The sequence below is a fragment of the Danio rerio genome, chromosome 16 (genome assembly GCF_049306965.1).
Source record: "Danio rerio strain Tuebingen ecotype United States chromosome 16, GRCz12tu, whole genome shotgun sequence".
NCBI lineage: Eukaryota > Metazoa > Chordata > Actinopteri > Cypriniformes > Danionidae > Danio > Danio rerio.
The window spans coordinates 17,447,149-17,474,254 of record NC_133191.1 but is presented as its reverse complement, the minus strand read 5'-3'; the positions used below and the strand labels follow the sequence as shown (position 1 = coordinate 17,474,254).

The window sequence follows — 27,106 nt, the reverse complement described above, 5'->3', positions numbered from 1 at the left end:
AGCAGCAAGTGCAGGATATAGATATATACAAACTGTCATTAATTAAATGTATCATAATAAATTTTCAATTAACATCTGGTATTAACTAATTGTGTAAATAAATGTGTTAATTATCAAAAATGAGTTATTTAAACTATATTTGCAAGAATTGATCAGTTTGTTTGTAAAAAGGGTTAAGTGTTTTTTGAAGTAATGCTAACAGCCATGCTGTTATAATTCTGATTATAATTAGTACAGAACCATATTCAAAAGTAGTTCACAGTATGTCATAGATATACTGACTGAATTGTTTCCGGCTCCTGATTATGTACCTCAAAACAGAATGTGTATGCTGATCCTGCACAGCGTGTTGACCTCCATTTTAGTGCTGTATTGCATTATAAACACTATTTGTCAAACCCTCCTCCCTCTTCCTCCCTCCGCTCTTCCCTTCATCCAACTTGCATTTCCTTCTATCAGTATGGATATGAGGCAGGTGGCTGAGCAAGAGAAGTTTGACACAGTTTCATTGTCAGATGTTTAATGTGCTGTAATGCTGATGCTGAATGTGTGCATGAATGTTCTGGGCCAAAGTCAGTTTGTTCTGCACCACTTGCTATGATACAATGCAATACAATCTGTAAAATCAAACTGTTTCAGAATATAGTTGTGTTTTTCTCAACCCCAACTCCAATAAAAAGCAACACACCCCATCAATGAATCATATTAATATAACTAATTAATATAATTTAAAATGAATATGATAAAATATTATTCATTTATTAATTTTCCTTCGGCTTAGTCGCTTTATTTATCAGGGGTTGCTACACTGGAATGAATCGCCAACTATTCCACCATGTGTTTTACATAGCGAATGCTTTTCCAGCTGTAATCCAGTACTGGGAAACATTCATACATACACATTCACAAACATACACTACGGCCTATTTAGTTTATTCACCTATAGCGCATCTCTTTGGACTGTGGGGGAAATCGGAGCACCCAGAAAAAACCCAGGCAAACACAGGGAGAACATGCAAACTACAAACAGAAATGCCAATTTAGTCGAGGCTCAAACCAGCAACCAACTTGCTGTGAAGCAACAGTTCTAACCACTGAGCCACTGTGTCACTCGATAAAATATTATTAAAATACAATTTTTTTAAATACAATGCATTAAAAGTAACATTAGGATAATTCATATACAACTTAATAATCTTTCAAAACTTGTAAACACTGCCCACATTACTTTGCCATTTTTCTTTAAAAAAGAACTGAAAACAAGTAATTATTAACCCTCTACCGCATGGTGTTGCCATATGGCAACATAATATTTATGTCCATTTCCCTGACACTGTTTCTTTAAGACCAACGTTCTAATTTTATTGTTGGAAAAAGTAGATCTTTGTGTAGCCAATGATGTGCTTTGGTGAAGTCACATGACATGCAGTGTTTTTCTGTAGTGCAATTTCTGACAGACTGGCGTTTATTGTGAGTAGTTGCTGAATGCAAATGTAAACGTCAATGGAAACAAAGGATCAAATTATGTCAGATCCCCCCCAAAAAATCTGAATCATCACCTCCAGTAAGTTATGATGACATATTCACAACTCAAAATATTTTTTTTATTAAATTATTTTTGTGTAAATCGATCAAATGTGTGTGTGTGTGTGTGTGTGTGTGTGTGTGTGTGTGTGTGTGTGTGTGTGTGTGAGAGAGAGAGAGAGTGTGTGTGTGTGTGTGTGTGTGTGTGTGTGTGTGTGTGTGTGAGTTAGTTAACTGTGCAATAGTGGAATGTGAAGTATTGCTATGAGTTAGCTAGCTAGCAAGGTCAGCTGTGAACTTTTAAGTTGTAACAATAACAACATGAGTGCAATTAGTATAATGTTGATTAGTTTTATGTTAATGGCATTTGCAGTTTGGATAAAATCTAGTTTAATTGATACTACTAATACTACTTTTGAATAGATATGAATACAGGGAACAGTTTATTAGCGAGCACCACCATGTTCTATGGTAAATGAAACAAGAAAAGGACAGAACTGGCTCGTCTTGCAAATGAAAGTGTGGATGAGATGGGTTTAGTGACCATGAGAATGATACAGATTAGACATTTGATAAGAGCAGTGATGGAAACAGTTCAGGTAAGTCAGCTCTGAGGCATATAAGACAGCCGTATAATACGTAGTATAAACATTGTTAGCTAGTAGCTACAGTATTATTCTGATACATTTGGATAGACTTGTTATTTATTTGTTATAATATTACTGGAGAAAATTTTATAAAGTATCTTAAAAAGGATCTTTTTTACAGACCTTCAAGTTAAGCCATTCTAAGAAAAGAAAAACAGTCAAATATTTGTTTTTTAATAGATCAATTATTATGCGTCCAGTAGAGGATTAAATCAATAACATAATTCTATATGTTTGTTTTATTTTGTATAAATATAATGATTATTGAAGCACAGTCAATAAATTTCAACTTTCTTTGATTTGTAGAAAGTTCAAAATAACAGCATTTATTTAAAATAAAAAAAATTTGCAACATTATCATGGCTTTTGATCGAATTAATGTGTTTTTGAAATTAATTTTTTTCTTTGTGTACATAAAGTATGACTGGTTATAGTACTGTCATGGTTCCACAAGCATGTGAAGCAGCAGTGATTTACAACAGTGATCATTAGTTTTTCTGTAGAATAAATAAGCATATTAGATTATTTCTGAATGATCTAATTTCTGATCATGTGACATTTTACTTTTACATAAACTACTTTTAAATTTTTATATAGTTTTAATGAATAAATAAATAAATTTTGAATTGCTGAACTGATGGAAATGACAAGTATAAAGACTGCAACTTTGGAACTGTAAATATAACTTATTGTCTCTCATTAACAAATATTAATTAGCTGAAATTATGTAAATAGCCAAAATCAATATAATAAGCATATTAGACACTATTTTCTGAACAGTAGAACAGGTTGGTTGCTGTGGAAACATTTTCTGGCAGGCTGTTAATCTGGAAAAATCCCAATTCTGTGTGGGATCTGACCTTAAAGCATATTTATAGAAAGATCTATAACAGGGGTCTTAAACTCAAATTGGCGGGGGTGCATGTTACATTCAAGCAGAAGAAAAAAAGTGGAAACCTGACATTATGATGCATCTTAGGACAACAGACATGACGTTTATATTTCAGGCATTACCTGTCACCAGTGATAATGCAAATCATCACATCATGTCACACATCAGCTGCTGAAATGTGGTTGTTGTGTGTATAGTTAAGCGTTAGACACAGTCATTCTTCCACAGAGTATATCCAGTCAAAACTCTATCTTTTTGTTTCTTGCTGTACATATTGAAGGGGTAGTTTAAATTGCTATGAAAATACTACAAATAATTGGTATAATAATTTTTATTTTGTCCCAACCTTTTGTATTGTCCCAGGCAGTAGCGTAAGAGCAGCAGAAAGCAGTTTGGTTAACTTAGGTGACTTATTTTTCCCAATATCTTTCTTTTATTTATTTTTTTTTTTGTAAAACTACAACAAAGAGAGGAGAGGTATGTAAATATTCACATTTACTTTAACAAGTTCAATTCAACAAGCAGTACAATTTTACTAATGTATATAGTTTTTATGCAAATCTTAATAAGTGTATGAGGAAAAGCTATTACTGTAAATGAGACCATTTGAATGGAATATTATTTGTATTCAAACATTACCATATTTGTTACACCACCACCATATTGTGTAAGCCATGAAGTAGTGTTTGTATGACAAAATACAAGTGGGATAAAACTGATAATAATCAAAGGACCTTTGAATATTTACAAAAAATAGAGCTTAAGTAAAAATAGAGCAATTACAGACATGTATTTTAACCTTTGTTCGTACAAGCCTACATTTACCAACCAGTCTCCGTTGGAATGCCTTAAATTATTATAAATGAAAGTGCTTAATGTCTTTAATTCAACAAATCAATAACTTTCTACTGTAGTATAAAAAGGAAGATACTTCAAAGAATGTTGGTAATTTATCAGTTTTAGCAAATAAACAATTTTTACAGAATGGACATGAGGTATTTAACAAAGTGTTGCCCTTTAATTTAAAAAAAAAAAAGATAAAATTGGTTGATAAAATCATTAGAGATTTTCCTTTCTGAGTGAATTATTCCCTCTGACATGCCACAAAGCTAGAATAAAAATTTTGACTCGTTCTTCAAGTGTGCTTCAAATTCAGGATGGTCCCAACCTGATTCCCTCCTATACTCCACACACATTTCTCTCAGGTCTCCTGCATGTTTTACCCCTCCCACCATCCATCCCTCTCGCTTTCTCCCTTTCACTGCAATGAAATTCAGCATGTTTGCAATCTCTCCTTCTCACTTTCCAGTCCATTTCAGCGTGCAACACGATACTACAAGAGCATTTCCAACAATAGAAATCTTCACTCTCCGTAATCGCCGTAAACAAGCTCCATCACTGCATTTCATCGCTCCATCATCTCTGCCTCCCACACACAGACACCATGCAGTAGCATAAATCAAGAGATGTGGGTTAGAATACAGACACACACACACATACACACACAAATACATGCGCACATATACACACACAATGTGACAGCTCAAATGTTTAACTCAATGTTTCCCTTCATCAGCCAATTTTCTTTCACACATCTCAAACATGCAATAAAAATCGCCAGCCACACACCCGCAACCCCCTTCCTGGTGCTGTAATTAACACTCACACTTAATACACACGCTCACGTGCAGCCTGCCAGAAAGTAGAAGAAAAGGAGAGGGTCTTACTGAGGGTTCGGGAGCCGATACATCCCATGGTTTATTCACAAAGGCCCTGGACACCAGCAAGGAAGCGCTAGCCTTTCTCTATACATTCTCTCTTCCTCTATCTCCTTTCTCTGTTCTGGCTGCTGATTCTCTCCACTCATGCTGCTCCCCCCCTCCCTCTCATTCTCTCTCTCTACCTCTCTCTCTCTGTCTGTGCAGTCTTAGCCGGCAAGTCAGTGTTTCAGAAATTACCAATATTAGTACTTAGATAATTGTATTGTACCAAATATTAATCATTTAATGCAATCAAACGTGTGTGTAAACATTTCATTTAGGTGTATTTGTAAACATTTCATACAGAAATTTCATATATGTATATAGACAGATTCATAGTTATATTCATAAGCATATTTCCATTGTTATTGTCTGAATATTTGTTTTGTTGCTGCAAATGTGCTGCTTTTGCACGATTGTAATTATTATACTCCATATATATAAAGTCACTCTCTCTCGGTCTGTCCTCTGACCACTGAACCCAACTTGCATAAACATTCATTAGCGCAATACAGGAAAATCACAAGATCTCACCACAGGATACTCCTGTGATGCTCTCAAAACTTGAAAGGATTTTCTTTATTCTCTCTCTCTCTTTCTCTCCTGTCATTCTGCATGTTCAGGTTCCTCCCTCTTTCTTGGTGGCAAAACACACACACAGGAGGAGTGGCTTTGTTATCTGGAGATCACTGCCGCCCACTATATCACTCATTTTTTTTCACTCTGATTTTTCCTTTCCTTCTTTCCATTCTGACCTGCATATGTGTTTAATTACCATGAGGTGATGGCTTTATCTCTGCCTCTCTCTCTTTCTCATGTATAATACACGCATGCACAGGGATGTTTTTGTCAAGCTCAGTGATGCAGACTGGGTATAAAAGAGGGAGGGTCAATCCGTTTTTCCTTGAGTTCAGCCAGGGAGAGATGGAAGGATTTCAAACAGAACTGTTTAACTGTGAGACTATACACAAAGAAGCAGAATCATATTGAAGAGTAGAAGAGAGTTAAAGAGAAAGGGGCAAAAGGGGAGAGAAAGAGATGTGGGGGATGGATATGAGGAAATTTGGGCAGAAAGAGAGAGGGGGAAAGAAAGAGAGGAAGATGAAGAGAGGGAGGGGGATGGTTAATTCTGTATGTACACAAAACGATGGCTAGACGCAGCAGTCCAGCTGTAATCCACCCAGTCCTGGAGAGTCATACTGTGCTCTGGCTATTTATAGATTAGCATCTTTTTGTGTGTGTGCCTGTGAGTGTGTTTTCTTTAATGTGATGCAGTGTGACTCTGTAAATTGACATGCACTGCTGGATGAGCCAATGAATTGTTCCTGATCAAATTAATTACAGTTTTCTATTTAATCTGTAGGCAATAATATGCTAATTGCTAGAACCGTGAAAGAAGCAGGATATATTCAACCTTTGTGTAACACAAGGGTGCTGGACAACAGAGCTGAGGATCCAAATGCAGGTATATTATGAGAATAGTCAGGTAGGCGAGGGTCAATCACAGGGGCAAACAGAATCATCAAGGACAATCCAAAAAAAGAGTCATCGAAAGCAGCCAAGAGATCAGTTCAGGTGGCCAACATCAAAAAATAGTAATCAAAGCAAAGATTTAAAAAAAAGGCATGGGAAAACATGGCAAGGAAAAATGCTTAGCAATGGTTACAGGCACAACAAGACTCAGCAATGTGTGTGGAAATGAGAGGTGGCACAGGTAATGAATCAATAGCTGCATTTCCACTGTCGGGCCAGTGCGAGCCAGGGCTTTTATCGGGCCGTGCCGGGCCAATCGCCCACGTGGTTGAGCAGTGAGGCTGAAATCATGTCGTGTTTCAGTTGTATAAATTATAATTATAAATTATAAATTGTCGTCATTGCGATGCCATGACTGTTGCGCAGTTAAGTTCGCGGAGGAAGCAATCCGTCTAACCAGATGGTAGCCCTTACGTTTGATGACATCGAGGACCAGACGTCCATTGCTGCATCGGAGGGTGGGCTTTCATTGTCCAACAAGGATCCAGACCTGCTCACCCCCTAAGGGCAGGTGAGTGCTGTCAAAACGGATCCCGAAACGGACATGTTAGCCATGCTTTCCTGGGCTGCTTCGGCCATGGGGTTGGAGATGGTTTATCCTCCAGCTCCGCGGCCGGACCGACTAGATGGGTGCTATGTAGAGGACAAGAGGGCGAAGCCTTCAAAACATCTCATCTTCTTCTTCCCGTAGATGCACAGTAGGCTTGCGCAGTCTTGGAGGGCACCTTTTTCTGCCCGTGCTGCATGTCCCTCCGCCCTCACCACTCTTGTCGGTGGAGCAGCCAGGGGGGTATGAAGCGATTACTCAGGTTGAGCGCGCCATTTCTGCCCTGCCCGCGCACCCGCCTCAGCGAAGCAGGCGCGTCGAGCACCTTGAAAGCAGGCAGCCCCCTGTGCCAATAGAGCCATCAAGTCTAGTAAACGGACCACAAAGCGTCCTTGGGACAGGTCATCCGGAGAAGAGGGAACTTGTTCTTTCCCCGCTGGAGGGCCGGGCCCCATTTCCAACGGCACTTTTCACTGCCATGCAAACATCAATAAAAAAAGAGCACTTTTTTACTTCCCCGAATGTGACAGCCCGAACCCTGCCAGTCTGGGACGCTATGCTTTCCAGCTCGCACGTTCTGTGCATTTCACCAGTGGCTCACAGGCGCTGGGAGGACTGTTTCCTTTCTCTCACCCCTCGACCCCCCCTACGGAGTTTGGGTGCAAGGGGAGAGTGAATCTCTCGGTGAACCCTCGCGCTTCCCGGATCAGCACACCCACTCCACGCTGCCCCACTGCTGGTACGTCAGCGATTGTAGCGATGAGTCCATTAGCGAGGGCTCTGCCTGCCTGGTTAGCGCAGGCCTGCCCTTCGCGGTGGCTCATACGCTCAGCTACGCGATTCAGTTCGCAGAACGGCCCCCCAAGTTCATGGGTGTGTATTTCACCAGGGTCAGCCCCCTGTCCGCCCTGTCTTGCTAGAGAAGATTGCTGTCCTCCTGGCGAAGGATGCAATCGAGCTGGTCCCTCCAGTTGAGATGAAGAGTGGGTTTCACAGCCCTCCCTAATCGTGCCCAAAAAGAGCGAGAGAGAGTGGGTCACAGCCAATCTTAGATCTGCGCGCTCTGAACCCGTCTGCAAAAGCTGCTGCTCAGAATGCTCACGCAGAAGCGCATCCTCCAGTGCGTTCATCCTCAGGATTGAACTGCAGCGATAGACCTGAAGGTCACGTACTGACGTCACCATCAGTTAAAAAATCTGCGGCTTGCGTTCGAAAGTCGAGCTTGGCAATACAAATCCTCCCCATCGGGCTCTCTCTGTCTCGCATGCCCCTTCGGCTCGCGGGCATCCGCATACTCAATTATCTCGGCGACTGGCTGATTTTAGCCCACTCTCGGGAGCAGTTAATTATGCATAGAGACAAGGTACTCCGGCACCTCCACCTGTTGGTGTTTCAGGTCAACCGAGAAAAGGAGGATCCAGAGGATCTTTTCTCGTGCTGGAGCTGGACTCTCCGGACAGCGCGTTCTGCTAATGCTGAACTGTCTGAGAGAGTTCGACAGCAAAATAGTGGTCCCACTGAAATTAGTTCAGAGACTCCTGGGGCATTTGGCATTCACAGCCGATGTCACGCCGCTCGGATTACTCCATATGAGATCATTTCGGGACTGGCTTCACGATCAAGTCCCCAGACGCACATGGCACGCGGGCACACACGGAGTCACTGTTACTGCGCTGTGTCACCGCGCCCTCAGCCCTTGGAACAACCCCTCGTTCCTACAGGCCAGAGTGCCTCTAGGAAAGACGTCCAGACATGTTGTTGTTTCAACAGATGCTTCCAGCACAGGCTGGGGGGCTGTGTGTTGCGGGCATGCAGCTGCGGGCCTGTAGAAAGGAACCCAGTTGCATTGGCATATCAATCGCCTGGAGCTGTTGGCATTGTTCCTGGCTCTCCACCTTTTTTTTCCGGTGCTGGAGCAGCAGCACGTACTGGTCAGGAGGTGGCATATATCAACCGCATGGGGGGTATTCGCCCTCGCCGCATGTCTCAGCTCACCCACTGTCTGCTCCTCTGGAGTCATACGTGGCTGAAATCGCTGCGCGCCATTCACATTCTAGGCAAGCTCAACCGTGCAGCCAATGCACTCCCACGGCAGCCTTTACGTCCCGGAGAATGGAGACTCTACCCCGAGTCTGTTCAGCTGATATGTGCGCGATTCGGGAAGCCCAGTTCGATCTGTTTGCTCCCCCGAGAACGCTCATTGCCAGTTGTTCTTTTCTCTGACTGAGTGCTCTCTCGGTACGGATGCACTGGCCCACAGCTGGCCTCGGGGCATGCGCAAATATGCGTTTCCCCCAGTGAGCCTGCTCGCGCAGTTACTGTGCAAGGTCAAGAAGGACGAGGAGCAGGTTTTGCTAGTTGCACCCTTCTGGTCCCTCTGGCCCAACTGGACCTGGATGTCAGAGCTCTCCCTCCTCGCGGCAGCCCTCCCCTGGCAGATCCCTTTGAGAGAGGACCTACTCTCTCAGGGACAGGGCACCATCTGGCACCCTCGCCCCGATCTTTGGAACCTCCACATGTGGTCCTTAGATGCGAGGAAGACTTGGGTAACCTACCGACTGCGGTGGTTAATACAATCACTCGGGCTAGAGACCTCTCCACGAGCGCGCCTATATACATCCAAATTATTTGCCAAATTATTAATTTGTCAAGGAGTTTGGCACTTTCACCTTCATTCAGATACATTTCATGCATGTCCATCGTGACAAACAAGATAGTGGATGAACCACTATAGAGTGAAGTTTTAATGGAATGTTTAAATACCGCATGGGGAATAGGAGGAAAAAAAACCCAGCATGTCTTAGTAACTTAGATGCATTTTATAGGTAGTGTCAGAAAGCTGTGTGTGTATAGACTATCCTGTCTCAAAATGCAGCAAAAATCCTACACAAGGGTAATAGTGTATGAAGAGCCAAAAAGTTATTGTGAGGCATGAGCTGAAGGTTAATACACCAAACTATATTACATTGAAGTTACCATGGGAAATTTCATTATTTCCTAATTTCCTCATATGTAGCACAGTGGAGTTTAGTGCTGAATTCAAGCAGAATCTGCCTTTGACTTGATTTGCTCACCAGAGTCTCTGCATTGTCAGGAGACAGTGTGTACATTTAAACAAAATCTGATTAATTTACACCATTTCAACATTTAATTTCAGATAGCTTTTAACAATAATACAAACAAATAGACAATAAAAGGGTTACGTTAAATGAATTCATAATCTCGAAACCTTCCTCATCATTCTCTCTTCTCAGTAGGATGGCGGGCCAAATCAAAGGTTACCATAGATTAACTTTGGCCCCTGGACCCTATTTTGGGCATCTCTGATTTAGGGCTCTATTTTGACTATCCATGTGCAACGTGCTAAGCGCAGGGCGCAAAAGAAATTCAGGGTGTGTCAGAACCCACTTTTGCTATTTTAAGGATGGAAAAATATGCTTTGTGACATGGCGCATGGTCTAATAGGGTTTACCTTATTTTCTTAATGAGTTATAGGTGTGTTTTGAGAATAAACCAATCAGAGTCTCATCTCCCATTCCCTTTAAGAGTCAGTTGCGTCACGCCATAGCACATTCGCTATTTACATAGCGGACTTTGTTAGTTGAGCACTTCACTGTTTTCACCCCTGCCCGGTCGTACTAACCTGATTCAGCACCATAGGGTTGGGGCAGGGCTGCAGGCCGGACGGTGGGGGTATGTGGAGAGGTGAGCGTGATCGAAGACCCAATAAGTAGGGAGAGCATGCTCGGAGCCCGGTGGCTAATCAGCAGGTCAATCAGAAATGATAAATAACACCTGTCTTTCTAGTGATTGGGCCGGAGAGACTCCCTTCTTAAGGAGAATGGGAGGAGCAGTCGGGAGAAGAGAGAGAACACACACACCCTGATACATGTGTAGTGGCATTTAAAAAAATAATAAATCAGTTTGCTTACCTCGGCTACTTCGACCATTCATAGAAAAGGGGACCTGCTCTTTCCTCGGTGGGGGGGCCGAGGATTATTATATCAGTCCACTACGACTCTAAACTCATCGCTGCCGGCCTCCGGGTCAACGGCAGCCAAATTTCCAAAAGAGCAGTTTCCTCTCTCTGGATGCGCATACCCGAGCACTGCCAGTCTGGGACGCTCCGCCTTCCAGCTCGCAGCGCCGGGACCCCTCGCCTCAGGCCCTCAGAGTGCAGCAGAACGGACTCCTTTCTCTCACTCCGGCCTCACCGCAGGATCCAGGGAGGAAAGTAAGAGAAATTCTCTTATTTCAGCTCTTCCTCATGACGCACTGCTTCCCGGGATGAGCACTCCCATCCCGAGCTGCCCCTCCGCTGGCACGTCAGCGATCGCTCAGATGATGCCATTAGCGCGCGCTCTGCTGGCCTGGTTAGCGCCGCCCAGCGCGTTGCGGTGGCTCATACGGACGGTCAGACTCGGGTATGCGATTCAGTTCACCATTCGCCCTCCCAAGTTCACGGGTGTCCTTTTCAAGAGGGTAATCCCTGAGAGCGCCCCTGTCTTGTGAAAGGAGATTGCTGTCCTCCTGGCGAAGGATGCAATCGAGCAGGTCCCTCCAGCCAAGATGAGGTCCGGGTTTTACAGCCCGTGCCCAAAAAGAACAGGGGGTTATGGTCAATCCTAAATCTGCGCAGACTGAACTGTCATTTATACAAAATGCCTTTCAGAATGCTCATGCAGAATAGCTTGATTCAGAGCGTCCATCCACAGAATTGGTTTGCAGCCATAGACCTGAAGGACGCATGTTTTCACGTCTCCATTCTTCCACGTCACCGCCTTTTTCTCCGGTTCGAGTTCGAAGGACGAGCATGGCAATACAATGTCCTGCCCTTCGGGCTCTCTCTGTCTGCGCGGGTTTTCACCAAGCTCGTGGAGGGTGCCCTAGCGCCCCTGCGCCTTGCAGGCAATCGCGATGATTGACTCACTCTAGCCTCGTTCTGCGATCAGCTGATTATGCATAGAGACAAAGTGCTTCGGCACCTCGACCAGTTGGAGTTTCAGGTCAACCGAGAGAAGAGCAAACTTTGCCCTGTGCAGAGGATCTCTTATTTCGGGCTGGATCTGGATTCGGTCGCTATGGTTGCTCGCCTCTCCAAGAAGCGCGCCAGGCTGATGCTTTTCTGTGTAAACAAGCTCCACAGGAAGATAGTGGTTCCACTGAAATGTTTTCAGAAGCTCCTGGGGCATATGGCATCCGCAGCCGCGGTCACGCTGCTCGGTTGGCTTCATATGAGACCACTTCGGCGTTGGCTTTGCTTTCGAGTCCAAAGCAAGCATGGCGCGCAGGCACGCACCGGGTGCACGTCACTCCGCTGTGTCTCTGCACCCTCAGCCCCTGGACGGATCTGGTTTTTCTACGGGCCGGAGTGACCCTAGAGTTAGTATCCAGGCATGTTGTCGTTACGACAGATGCCTCCAGCATGGGCTGGGGGGCCATGTGCAACGAGCATGCAGCCGCAGGTTCGTGGTCCGGACCCCGCCTGCATTGGCATATCAACTGCCTTGAGCTGTTGGCAGTGTATCTAGCTCTCCGCCCCTTTTTCCTGGCGCTGGAGAGAAAACACATGCTCGTCAGGACGGACAGCATGGCGACGGTGGCTTATATCAACCATATGGGGGGTATACGCTCCCGCCACATGACTCAGCTCACTCGTCGTCTGCTCCTTTGGAGTCACACGCGGCTGAAATTGTTGCGTGCCAGTGGAGACTCCACCCTGATTTGGTCCAGCTGATATGGGCACGCTTCGGGGAAGCCCAGATTGATCTGTTTGCTTCCACCGAGAACGCACATTGCCAGCTATTTTGTTCCCTGACTGAGGCCCCCCTCAGCACGGATGCACTGGTTCACAGCTGGCCATCGGGCATGTGCAATATGCGCTCCCCCAGTGAGCCTAATTGCACAAACTTTGTGCAAAGTCAGGGAGGACGAGGAGCAGGTCTTGTTTGTTGCGCCCCTCTGGCCCAACCAGACCTGGCTCACACTCCTCGCGCCGGCCCCTCCTTGGCGCATTCCCTTAAAGGAGGGCTTCTCTCCCCTCTCAGGAACGGGGCACCATCTGGCACCCACGCCAAGATCCCTGGAACCTCCACGTGTGGTTCATAGATAGAGTGCGGAAGACTTAGGTGACTTACCGCCTGTGGTGCTTAACACCATCACTCAGGCTAGAGCACCCACTACGAGGCATGCCTACGCCCTGAATTGGAGTTTATTCTCCGAGTGGTGCGTTTCTCGCCGAGAAGACCCCCGAACTTGCCAGATTAGCATTGTGTTATCCTTCCTTCAGGATAAGCTGAAGCGTAGGCTTTCACCCTCTACACTAAAGGTTTATGTGGCTGCGATCTCCGCTCACCATGATGAGGTAGATGGCAACACACTTGGGAAGCATGATCTAATCATCCGATTCCTCAGAGGCACGCGGCGGTTAAATCCGTCTCGACCCCCTCTCATGCCCTCTTGGGCTCTCTCTCTAGTCCTAGCGGGTCTGCAGAGAGATCCGTTCGAGCCACTCGAGTCAGTATCTCTTAAAATTCTGTCATTAAAGACAGCTCTGCTGATTGCATTGGCGTCATTCAAGAGAGTTGGGAATCTGGAGGCATTTTCGGTCAGCGAATCATGCCTTGAATTCAGGCCTGGTTACTCTCACGTTGTCCTTAGACCCCGGCCTGGCTATGTGCCCAAGGTTCCTACCACCCCATTTAGAGGTCAGGTGGTGAACCTGCAAGCGTTGCCTTCGGAGGAGGCAGGCTCAACCCACTCACTGCTTTGTCCCGTTCGCGCTTTGCGCCTTTACATGGAACAAACGCAAAATGTAAGTTCATGTGAATAGCTCTTTATCTGTTACGGTGGTCGGCAGAAGGGAAGTGCCGAATCAAAACAGAGGTAGGCCCACTGGTCAGTTGATGACATTGCCCTCGCTTGTCATGCCAGGGCGAGCCGCGACCTCCTAACGTGAGAGCGCACTCTACAAGAGGTATCGCTTTTTCATGGGCGTTATCACGCGGTGCCTCTATCACAGATATCTGTGAGAGTCCTAACAAATTCGTGAGGTTCTATAATCTTCGAGTGGAGCCAGTTTCCTGAATCATTAAGCTTAATGTCACAAACGCTTGCTGCGCCATGCTCCCTAACGCGGAGAAGCGTGCGCTTTATCATACTCTGCTAGTAAGTTTCCCTTCTCAGGCGGACACTAGAGAGTTCCTCCGAGGCCCCCATCATCGACTCACCGGAGGTCTACACGCATATTGAGGATCGGTGCCAGCTATGTGCATCCCCATTTGGTGATGCCATATGCATTATTACCACAGTGTGTTCCCCCTGATCAGGCGGTCCCGTGTCTTCCCTAAACCGCTAACCAGCTTATCATATGTAGCACTCCCCCTCATTAGGGCTAGTCCATATGTCTCCTTACCATCAGGTCTCCCCTTCTGGGTAGCAGGTGGTCTCCGCCGCGTTCTACCCCTGCGGGGACTGACACTTCCCAACGTACTATCGTATTTCCAAAAATCTGTAGTCTATATTAGCTAGATATAAGCACACTTACGACCCCTGATTAAATTTTAAACATTTATTCCCATGTAATGGTAATATGTTGGGCCTAGGGGACGTTGGAAGGTTGCGCTCTTGGTGATGCTGGTGACGCTTTGACTTGGCAAACTACACATCAGGACCGTGACGGGCTTGGTTGCTGTGGTGCTTTCCATACAGTCTCCCAAAGTCTGTTTATACAGACACACGTAGAAGTTCCCATATGAAGGGGAACGTCCAGTTTACATACGTAACCCACGTTTACCGAATAGGGAACAGAGACGTGTGTCTCCACTGCTACAGCACCTGAGTCTCCAGCTGGGAGCTAAGCGATCGGCTCTTCAGCAGGCAAAATTCTGACAAGCTAACTCACACAGCCGACTGATATAGCCCTAATTGACTCATCAGTTTCAGCTGTGGAGCTAAGCTCCGCCAAATCAATTGGCATTTCATTGGCCCAGAAGGATTCGGATTTCTGCTTTCCAATCCGTCTCATCATGGACCAACGTTTATCCTTTTCATCATCCTGTTTCTCAGTATTTAACTGTGAATTGATTTTAACTAATGAATAAGTTAAAACTGCTTACTGCAAGAATGTTCTATGTCCTTGTTTCTCTTTTTGCCTGTCTATTTTAACTTTGTTTTCAGGAAACACACAAACCAGGTCATAGGGCATGGAGATCTCTCTCTCTCTCCCCATACAGAGGAGAAGAAGACACCTGTTCTAGTTGTCCTGATATTGCCTATAATATTATAGCTGGTTTAGCTTTTTACAGGTCAGAGATCAGCTCCTAATAACTTAGGGCGACCTCACCTCTAGGCATTAGGTCGCCATCCACATCTGGAGACAGATACAATGCTTTCTTTGACGCACGCATTAAGGCCATCCATATCTGGAAGTAGATACTATGTTTCTTTGACGCATGTATTTAGAATTGTCTATTTCTGTTGTAACCAATGAGAACTGTTTACCTGGATCCCACCCTTTTTGGACTTGTGTAAAGAGTATAATTGTTCGATTGTTGAAACTGTAAGCAGAGCGGCCTAGGAACTCATTGAGAGTGTTGAAGCTGGCTTCTGCGAATGAAACTGCAAACTATCTTCAGTAAACTTAATTTATTTTTTTTTTAAATCTCTGACTCCGGCTCTTCTTTATCAACCAGACTGGTCATTCTTTGGGTTAAACTGTAAACTATCCCTACAGCCCGTTTTTATATCTTCAGAAATGATTGGTTGTCTAAAGCACTCCCAAAGTCTGTTTATACAGACAAACGTCTCCGTTCCCTATTCGGGGAACGTGGGTTACATACGTAACCTGGACGTTCTTTGATATAGATAACCTTGTATCACCTGTATCCCAATGTCACGGAGGAGCAGTCGGGTTTTCTTGGCGTTCGCCTTATCAGCTCAGCGCGGTTTCCGGAGAAAGCGCGGAAAAGTTTAACTCTTAACAAACATTTTGCTGGTTTCATTTCAAAATGAACTACCAATATTAAACACTTTACAGTTTGTGTGGCATTAACTAAATATAACGAGGAGACTGACACGGAGGGATTCATTATGCAGTATTTATTAATCACACTCTTACTCAAACATTCACTATGCACAAAGGTGCAAACACACATCAACAGTAGCAGCAATGGTATCAAGGCTGGCGGCAGACAGACACAGAGTGATTTACCAGGCATGGGTCAAAGGCAGGCGGCATTATTCAGAGTCCGTGTATCAGGCTTGGGTCGAGGGCAGGCAGCAAGTATCAGAGTCCGTGTATCGGGCTAGGGTCGTGGGCAGGCAGAAGGCAAAGCAGAGTCAGAAACGGGCTGGAGTAATGCACAGGAGATCAGGCAGGATATAACGCTCAGTAATGCTGGCCGGGGCTGAAACAAGACTTCGCACTGAATGACTGTTTGAGTGCGGCTTATAAAGGGTACGTGGGTCGTTAACTGGAATCTGGATCAGGTGTGTACGATCAGTGTAAGTGGATGATGTAATGCTAGAAGTCCGGAGATGGCGGCCTCTGCTGGCCAGCGAGGGGAATGACTGGGACCGAGTCGGTGACACTAAACCATGCAGTCTTGCACAGAAAGGATTAAACGCACTGACAGAACCACTTAGATCTATTTGTTTTATCAAGTGCTGTCTAGTATTAAAAAAATACATCTTATTTATTATTATTATACAGATCGTGAAATATGTTAATTAACTTTAAAGTTTAAATGTAAATTTAAACTTTTTTATATTTATATGTGTTTCATTTAATATATTTATATGTGTTTCATTGAATTATGTGTTTCATTTAATTAGAAAAAGTGGAAGTTTATTTATTTATTTATTACATAGAAACAAAAAATGCACTTTAAAATAGAAAGATAGAAAGATTTTTACTACAGTTAACTGGTGGGTTGTGCCAATTTGGCTTATTCAGAGATCAAATGGCTATGCCTGTTTATGTAGGATACAGAATACTAGTAGACAACCCATATTAGACAAACATTTTTTAAGTGCATTACTATTAAATTACTACATATCCATTGAATATTAGGCTTTAGGCTTATTCATTACCAGTGTTGGGGGCAGGGGCAATTTTAGGATTTTCATTTTAGGGGGGCTCAGCTCCTTATACTGTAAAGAAAATTATATATATATATATATATATATATATATATATATATATATATATATATATATATATATATATATATATATATATATATATATACACACACACACACACACACACACTAGTAATAAATAAGCTGGCCAGTAATTCCAGTGTTAGCAGTGTTGCAGCATTGATTAAATAACTTGACCACAATGACACCACCCCACTGCTGTTTTGCTGTACATAAATATAAACCATATAATAATAATTTTGACCTAATTTTTTATTTTTTTTATTATTTAAAAAGCTTTTATTTTAGCCACAATAAAACAAATAAGAATTTCTCTAGAAGATAACATTTTCTGTAGCACAAATGCCTCACAGCAAGAAGGTCATTGGTTCCCAGCTGGCAAGTTTCAGCTGGGTCAGTTAGCATTTCTGTGTGAAGTTTGCATGTTTTTCTCTTGTTCGTGTGGGTTTCCTCGGGGTGCCCTCCAGGCGCCCACAAGTCCACAAAAATGCAGTACAGGTAAATTGGGTAAGCTAAATTGGCTGTAGTATATGTGTGTGAATGAGTGTGTATGGATGTTTCCCAGTGATAGTGATAAATTGGCAGTTTATTCCACTGTGGCGACCCCAGATTAATAAAGGGTCTAAGCCGAAAAGAAAATTAATGAAGGAATAAAATTACATAACGCATTAAAATACAATTTTGAAGTAGATTTATTTAATTAAAAATGTATTTGTTTTTATTTACTCATATTTGTACTATTATAAAGGTCAGAAGTTTAAAGCAGTTACTACAGTTAAAATAGTATATGAGTTCAGCCGAGTCTAATAAATTATCAACACATTCAATCCAGGTAAGTTAACTTAATTCAAAATATTAAGTAGTGATAACAAATTTCTTTTTACTCACAACAAGAAAAATTCTAATTTTTTACATTTTCAAAATGTGTTATTCTATTCCTCATGATTTGGTCCTTGCAATATCAGGAATACCAGGACACACACACACACAGAATTTTCATTTTAGTATGAATTATCCCTTTAATTGCTTGTGCAAGGTCCAAAAAAAAGTGGATAAGACACCCACTAAACACCTTTGGAATGGATTGTCAGGGTGATTGCGAGCCTGTCTGCATCACCTTACAATAGTGCCAGAACAATCTGATGCACTCCTGTTTGAATGAGAGCAAGTCTCTGTTGTCCAAAAAAAAAAGATGCTGAAGAAAGCCTTCCCAAAGGACTCGAGGCTGTTATATTTGTGAAATAGCAGTGGGTGGATTAATTCTTTTAGTCATGCTTTTAAATCACCTTCCAAACCTCTTCTTTAAAAATGCACATATGATGGCTACTTATACAATTGCTATTGCTAAGTTTATTACAAAGAAACACGTTTTCCTAAAGCCCATGTTCGGTGTGTATAAGAGATGCAGAGTGTTTAATCCACATCAACCTGCAATGTAGAACTCAATCTACCAATGTAGAAGGTTCACTACCTCTTCATTTCACTATACACACACCATTTACTAGGATTTATTATCCAAATACATGTTCCCCTTCGGATGGGGAACTTCAATGCTATTGGTGGATTTGATCTAGAAAATCCACGAATGGGATGATTCGGTTCAGAAGCCAATTGTCTGAAAGAGTATGGAATGGGCCAATGAATGCCAAAAAATTGGCAGCGTAAGCTTGCGCACGTGTGCTTCATTGCCAATTATCTCCGCATATAAGCACAGGTGGAGCAAGCATTCGCTATCCTTTTCGCTTCAGAGACTTTCTGATCGGGTTCCTACCACACCCTTCAGAGATCAGGTAGTGAGCCTGCAAGCGCTGCCCCCGGAGGAGGCAGACCCAGCCCTTTCTTTGCTTTGTCCAGTTCGCGCCCTGCGTATCTATCTGGACTGCACTCCAGTTTTAGATCATGTGAGCAGCTCTTCGTCTGTTATGGCGGTCGGCAGCAGGGAAGTGCCGAATCGAAACAAAGATTATCCCACTGGATTGTGGATGCCATTTCACTTGCTTATCAGATCCGAGGTGAGCCGTGTCCCCCGAGAGTGCATGCGCACTCCACTCGGAGCATCGCATCCTCTTGGGCGCGTGCACGCAGCGCCCCTCTAACAGACATCTGTAGAGCTGCAGGCTGGGCGACACCCAACATATTTGCAAGGTTTCCTCAAGGGTATTAGGTAACCCTTGGTGATTGAGGAAACAACTCGGTGAAGGTGTTGAAACACGCTTGCTGCGCCATTCTCCCTAACACGGATATATGTGCACCTTTTTATCTGTCAGTAAAGTTCCCTGTCAGGTGAGCCCTGCAGATTCCTCAGAGGCCCCCAGTCACTTGCTGGCCCACTATGTTGTAGGTCTGCCCACTGGTCAGCCCGCGTTTTGGGTATAGGTGCCCGCTATGCGTGATCCCCACTAGGCGATCCCATATGCTTATTTCGCCACGGTTGCATTGGAAATAGCATTGGAGTTCCCCATTCGAAGGGGAATGCTCTGGTTACTAAAGTAACCCTCGTTCCCCAGGGAGGGGAACGGAAATGCTATTTACCATCGCCATAATGACTGTCCCTTAGCTGTTAGTTCAAGTCTCTTAAGCTTAAAAGGATAGCGAATACTTGCTCCACCTGTGCTTATATGCGAAGATAATTGGCAATGAAGCACACGTGCGCAAGCTTACGCTGCCAATTTATTGGCATTCATTGGCCCGTTCCATACTCTTTCAGACAATTAGCTTCTGAACCGAATCCTCCCATTCATGGATTTTCTAGATCAAATTCACCAATAGCATTTCCGTTCCCCTCCTCGGGGAACGAGGGTTACTTTAGTAACCAGAGCGTTTTTTGCCCATAACATTTAGGGCAATGACATGTACATTTACAATTTGGCCTACATGATCAAAAATGTGTTATACTCAATGTTGCAAAGACAGAGTTTTCAGCTTTAATCAGTCAGCCCAACAATGCAATACAATTCCTCCATTCAGCTAAGCTTAGTTATGCTATTCAAGACAACTGCTCTTTGCAGAGCACACTGTGAGCCAGGTCAAGCAGCTCTACATTGTTCAAGAACAGAAAGATCAGCTGACTTTTGCGTGCTACATAGCACCTTGAACGGTCTCGCAACACACTGTGTTACTGTAATGCTCTTCTAACTAACCTTCCTTCATGAACAACTTAACCTCTGCAAATGCTGCAGAACTCAGAGGCACATTTGATCTTCAAATCACTTTTGATCTTTTTAACCTTCCGGTGGTGCTGCTCTGCTGGCGACACGGACTCTAGCATGCTCTAATACTCATTTTAACCTATTTTTTAACCTATTTTTTATATTTTTTTATAAGTTTCAAGTTCTAGTTTATTGTATATCATAATCTGTACCTTTATCCGTGAAGGAATCTGACAATGGCAATACAGAAATTAGCTCAGAGACTGCTGCTCGTTTGGTTTTTAATGTTGGTTTGGTCATCGATAACCTGTAGTATTCCGACACTACCACGGGAAAGTTGGGCGCCAATTTAATACACCAGAGATGCTCTTCTGCTGCTTCAACCTCCTGGAATAATTACTGCGTCGGCGGAGTCGCTTGGTTGGCCAAATGATATAAGAAGGACAGAGGATAAAGTATGCTGGAGGAAAAGAGGACGGAGAAGCGGAGTACGTTTGCGTCTCCGGCGCCGAGGAAACAGACCTCCATTGCCCGGTATAATTCTAAGCAACGTAAGATCTCTTCAGAAAAAAATCGAGGAGCTGCGAGTAAAAACCAAGGTCTGTTTTGAGTATAGAGAAGCTGGTTTGATCATTCTCATGAAAACATGGCTGCAACTAGGTATGCCCAGCACACAATTTAAACTTGATGGTTTCAATTTAGTTCGAGCTGATTGGACAGCTGCATCAGGCAAAGACCGTGGAGGAGGTGTGTGTGTGTTTGTAAATGATAACTGGTGCACACAACTCTCTGTGAGGTCAACGATATGTAACCCTGACGTTGAACTGCTTTGCTTAAGTTTAAGACCGTTCTACCTACCAAGGGAGTTCGGTAATATCATCATCTGTGGAGCCTACGTGCCCCCCTTGGGTAATGCAGCCAAAGCAGCAATGTATATTAATGACTGTATACAACAACAGCTCTAACACTGCCCAAATGCACCTGTTTTTAAATTGGGAGATTTTAATCACTGTAAACTTGAAATATCACTACCTGGTTTTAAACAGTATGTTAAATGTGCCACAAGGAACAGTAAAATCCTGGATAAATGTTTTAGGAATGTTAAAAAGGCTTATATGGCCAAATCCAATCCTCCATTGGCTAATTCTGATCACCACACAGTGTATTTAATTCCTTCATACAAGACAGTTCTGAAAAAACTCGAAACCCATAACTAAAGATGTTTTTGTATGGTCTGATGATAATATTGAATCTCTAGAGGGCTTATTTTTTATGCACTGATTGGGATGTATTCAATGAGAATCTAGATGAAACAACTGAGGCAGTGACTGATTATATAAATTTTTGCACAAATAATATAATCACTAAAAAACAAGTTATAATCTATCCAAATAATAAAGTGCATATCACAAAAGAAATTAAGAACTGCATTAATAGGAAGAAAGTTGCATTTAAAAAGCATGACCGGGTTGAATTAAAAGTTGTGCAGAAGGAATTAAATCATTTGCTCAGAGGGGCCAGAATAAACCAAAAAAAAATATTTTAGAAAATAACTTTTATCAAGCCAATACCAGAAGACTTTGGAGCTCAATCAAAATTATAGCAAATATGCAACCAGCTAGAAAGATAGTATCCACAACTGATGATAAACAAAAAGCAGAGGACCTAAATAGTTTTTTTTTAAGGTTTGACACTCACAGTATAAATCCAGTTAGTGGAAAAGAAATAAACTCATTTAATATTAATGAATAAAGAGAAAGCAATTTGCTGATTGACTGTGATCAAGTTCAACTATTATTTAAGCAGATATGTCCCAAATAATCAGCTGGTCCTGATGGTTTCTTGGGCTTCTTACTAAAAGTATGCGCAGAAGAACTGTCACCAGTGTGGTGTTCCTTATTTCAAAAATCTATTAATTTAAAGGTAGTTCCAGCAATCTGGAAACGATCTCTTATAATCCCCGTGCCTAAAATTGCCCGTCCTGTAGACAACAACAATTTTAGACCAATTGCTCTCACGTCAGTTGTTATGAAATGCTTCGAAAAATTTATGGTGTCAGCGTTAAGAGAGAATATTAGTACAAAACTTGATCCACTTAAGTTTGCATATAGCAAAGGAGTAGGTACATGTGATGCCATCAATAGTCTGATGCACTTTGTTTTAAATCATTTAGAAGGCCCTGATGCATATGCACGTGTACTATTCTTTGATTTTAGCTCTGCGTTTAACACAGTTCAACCACATGTTTTAACTAGGAAACTAAAAAACTTTGGAGTAAACTCTACAATTATTCAATGGTATCAATCATTTTTAACAAATCAAACTCAGGCAATCAAAGTAAATAATAGTTTGTCGCAAGTCAAATATAGTAGTGCTGGTGTTCCTCAGGGTTGTGTGAGCTCATCACTTTTATTTACTCTATATACTAATGAGTGCTCAAGCAGGCACTCATAGAATCCTATTTTAAAATATTCAGAAGATACGGTAATTTTAAGCTTGCTGAACAAACAAGATCCTGTTTCTGTCTACTTTTCTGAAATTGATTCATTTGTTGAGTGGTATGATGAAAACTTTTTAAAAGTAAATATACAAAAAAAAAAAAAAAGGAAATAATTTTTGATCCCAAGTGTGTTGTTGAGCATTTACCAGTGTTTGTACATAATCAAGAAATCACTCAGGTACAGTCATACAAGTATTTGGGAATTCACATAGACCGGTCTCTAACATGGGACACTCACGTAAACTGGATCTGTGAAAAGCTTCACCAAAGACTGTATTTTCTACGAAGGTTATGGTTTTATGGTGTTGATAAGAATGTACTTATGTACTTATTTTATCAAGCTGTGTTTGAAAGTGTTATCAGGTATGGTCTATTTACATGGTATGGCAATCTTTCTGTAAATCTGAAATCAACAATTTTTAATATTGTCAGAACTGCTACAAGACTAATAGGATCTGAAACTTCTACTAGTATACAAACACTCTACGAGCAATTCACTCTGAATGAAGCTAAAAGAATTTTAAATAACCCATCTCATGTACTCTTCCCATCTTACGAACTTTTACCTTCTGAAAGAAGATACAGAACTTTCCGCTGGAAACGGAACAGATTTAAGAACTCTTTTATTCCAGTGTCAATCAGACTATTGAACACTGAACAATAGTGTGTGTAATTCTTTTGCATGTTGACTTATTCTTTTAAATTGTTAGTGTGTCAGAACCTGCTGAAGTGCTGGGTGAGTCTACAAAAAATTTCCCCTTGAGGGACAATAAAGTATACAAACAAACAAACAAACAAAGAACCAATAAGAGTACGTTAGACCTCTTTTTGTCTTGTTCCACAGGCTGCCACTACAGTCTCATGTCAAGTTCAAGACACTGATGCTTGGATATTAAAACAAAAAAACTTGGAGTATTTTTTCACTATCACTGTCTTATTTGCTCAAGTAGTACTTGTCCCGATACTGCCTCAAGGATGAATCACTTATGTTGTCTTCCAAGTGAATTTGTGTAAATGCATCTACCAATAAATAAATGTAAATGAAAGTGCCTGTGACCCCCAGTTCCTCTTAGCCCTCTGTGAATTATCCCGCAATCAAATTAGAGTTTGTGCGTGGGGAATTCTGTTGTACGGTGCTGCGTAACGGGGCGGGATTAAACAAGATGATTAAACATTGAGAAAGAGAGCAATTGGTTCATATTTAAAATTTTTGTTCTTCGACTGGTCTCACACAGTCACGTGATGCGGTTTTGCAGATTTTTGCAGGCTTGAACTTTCCATTGCAGCAAACTGTGAAACTTGTTGCAAAAGCTTGAGTTTCCGGTCTAACGCATTTGCGTGCGTATGAATGGAATTCTGTGGGGGGTGGTCCAGGGTGACCACGGATTTATCTTTCTGTGAACTCTGTTGTACTTCAGCCTTCACACAAATGTTGTTGGATAATGAAGACCACCTGTCATTTATCTTAATTGTACACATTAGTGGCTAATAATAAAAGTAACACTATAACCTCAAATGTATTTCTTTTGCTAGTCCTTTTTCTTTTTCAAGGCTTATTCTGACAATGTTCATTTAGTTCCACTTAGTTTGGATAAAGGAGGACCCTGGTTTGATACACATTCTAGGGTACTGATTTATATCTTAAGGGGTAAGTTCACTGACCAGGGCGACGTGGCATCAGTGTGCCACCCCCCCCCACCCCCTTGGGTCGTCCTGGTCCTGGGTTTTCTGCGGAGAAAAGGTAAGGTATTGAGAGGGGGGTAGAATGTTTTGACAGACCTGCCCATCCTGACCAGAGCCTTGAGAGACCGTCAGCGTTTCCGTGGGAGGCCCCGGCTCGATGTTGTATGTCGAAGTTGAAATCCTGGATCGACAGGAACCATCTGGTGACCCAAGCGTTGTTATTCTTCGCTTTTACCAGGGTAAATTTCCTGCCAAGGAGATAATACCTGAGCTCCAGGATTGCCCACTTGATCGCCAGGGTCACTGCAGGGGTAAGCTTCCGACGCACGTACATGATGGGGTGTTTTTCATCGCCGTGGACCTGGGAGAGGACCGCGCCCAGGCCCGAGTCGGAAGCATCTGTTTGTAGAATGAAGGAGCAGCCAAAGTCAGGTGCGTGCAGTAACGGTGAGGATGTGAGAGCCGTCTTCAGGGCTCGGAACGCGTCATCTGCTTCCTTGTTCCATCTTATCCTCTCCGGCTGCCCCTTTCTGGTCAGGTCTGTCAGAGGGCTGGCTATGGATGAGAAGTTAGGTATGAAACATCTATAGTAGCCCGCTTACCCCAGAAATGCACATACCTGGGTCTTTGTGGTGGGTTGTGGAGTTTCTTGTAGTGCTTTGACCTTGTTCTGTTGTGGCTGTATGAGACCTCTTCCTATGTGGAATCCGAGGTATCTGGCTTCGGCTAGCCCCAGGTGGCATTTCTTGGGATTAGCTGTGAGCCCAACCCGTCGAAGATCTAAGAGCACCCTCCGTAACCGGGATAGGTGTTCCTCCCATGATTCGGAATGGATGATGAGGTGTCTAAGTATGCTGCTGCATATGGCTGGTGGGGCCTCAGCAGGATGTCCATCATTCGTTGGAATGTGGCTGGGGCCCCGTGGAGCCCGAAGGGAAGAACCCGGTATTGCCGGTGCCCACCGGGTGTGTAGAAGGCGGTTTTCTCCTTGGCCTGTTCACTTAGTGGTAATTGCCAGTAGCCTTTGGTGAGGTCGATGGTGGAGATGAATCGAGCTCCACCCAGCCTATCCATCAGCTCGTCCACCCGAGGCATGAGGTATCCGTTGAACTTGGAGATCTCATTAAGTTTCCTAAAGTCGTTGCAGAAACGGAGGGTGCCGTCGGGTTTGGGGACCATCACTATTGGGCTGGACCACGGGCTACGGGATGGCTCGATGATTCCTAACTTTCTCATCTTCTGGATCTCCTTGTTGATAGCCAGCCAGCGAGCCTCTGGTACTCGATAAGGCCTCTGCTGGACGATGGTGCCAGGAGTGATGATGTCATGCTGGATGATGGTGGTTCGGCCCGGTTTCTCCGAGAACACATCCTTGAACTGACCAACCAAGGCTTGCAGCTCCGACTTGTGGTTTGGTGAGAGTTGCTCACCTATGTGGACGACGGGGAGATTTTCTTCTGTAAAGGCAACTAGGTGGCCTGGAGCTGCAACCCACTTCTTCATTAAATTGATGTGGTATAGCTGTTCTTCCCGTCTTCGTCCTGGCTGACGGATTCGATAATTTACCGGCCCTACCCTTTCTACCACCGTGTATGGCCCCTTCCAGGATGCGAGGAACTTTGAGGTTGTGGTGGGTATCAATATCATCACTTTGTCCCCTGGATGGAACTCTCTGGGTTGGGCGGGCTGGTTATATAATCTCTGTTGGGTGCGCTGGGCTTCGGTCAGGTGTTGTTTGACGATGGGCATGACTTTCTCAGTGCGTTCTCTCATGTCCCGTACGTGTTCAATCACCGACCTTTGGGGGGCTGGCACCTGTTCCCAGGCTTGACGAGCCACATCCAATAGCCCTCAGGGTTGGCAGCCAAACAGAAGTTTAAATGGGGTGAAGCATGTTGAGGCCTGGGGGACTTCCCTGATTCCAAACAACACGTACGGGATCATGAGGTCCTAGTCGCGCCCGTCCTCTGCCACCACCCGTAGGAGCATCTGCTTCAGAGTCTTGTTAAACCTCTCTACAAGGCCGTCAGTCTGTAGATGGTACGCTGAGGTTTTTATTTGTTTTACCTTGAGGAGGTGGCAGAGGTCTGCCATCAACCGGGACATTTAGGGGGTGCCCTGGTCGGTCAGTATCTCTGCTGGAATTCCCACTCGACTGCATAATAGAAACAGCTCCTTCGCGATGGCCGATGACGTGGCTTTCCTCAGGGGAATTGCTTCAGGGTATCTGGTGGCATAATCGAGGATGACAAGGATGTGTTCTTGTGCCTGGGCCGACTTCGGCAAAGGCCCTACCAAGTCCATACCGATGCGGGTAAAGGGTGATGGGTAGTGGTATTAGAGGGCTGGGGGGTGGTCGTTGGGGAGACGTTGTCTGGCAGATGTCAGAGGGGGTGAGGGCTGGGAAGTTGCTCATTACCGTCAATGACTCTTACTTGCGGCCAGCAATGTTTGAGCATTTCATCTTCCCTTTGTGCTCTGCCAATATCGCCTCCTGCGGTTATCTGTTGAAAAAGATCAAAGTACAGATTAGCAGATGTGGATGACTCACCCCCTCTGTCGCTCTCGGTGGTCATCAGCGCTGGTTTGCGGTCCCGATGAGCCCGTGACTTGTTCTTCTTCTTGGAATGAGCCGATCGAGTCTGGGGGTGAGTAAGGAGTTCGTTGAACCCCGGCCAGTCTCTGCCCAGTAGGAGGGGTACAGGAAG

The 27,106-nt window shown here is 43.7% G+C and overlaps 1 protein-coding gene across 4 annotated transcripts in view; it reads right to left on the bottom strand.

Moving 5' to 3' along the window:
- Positions 1-4,907, bottom strand: part of fam131bb (family with sequence similarity 131 member Bb) — a 79,703-nt gene extending 74,796 nt beyond the window's left edge. For all 4 annotated transcript variants that reach the window (XM_009292208.5, XM_009292209.5, XM_001919486.8 and 1 more), the window contains exon 1: positions 4,791-4,907. In XM_009292208.5, coding sequence (XP_009290483.1) covers positions 4,791-4,818 — 28 coding nt within the window. In that variant the 5' untranslated portion in view covers positions 4,819-4,907. The remainder of the gene's footprint in view (positions 1-4,790) is intronic.
- Between the last annotated feature and the right edge of the window lie 22,199 nt (positions 4,908-27,106).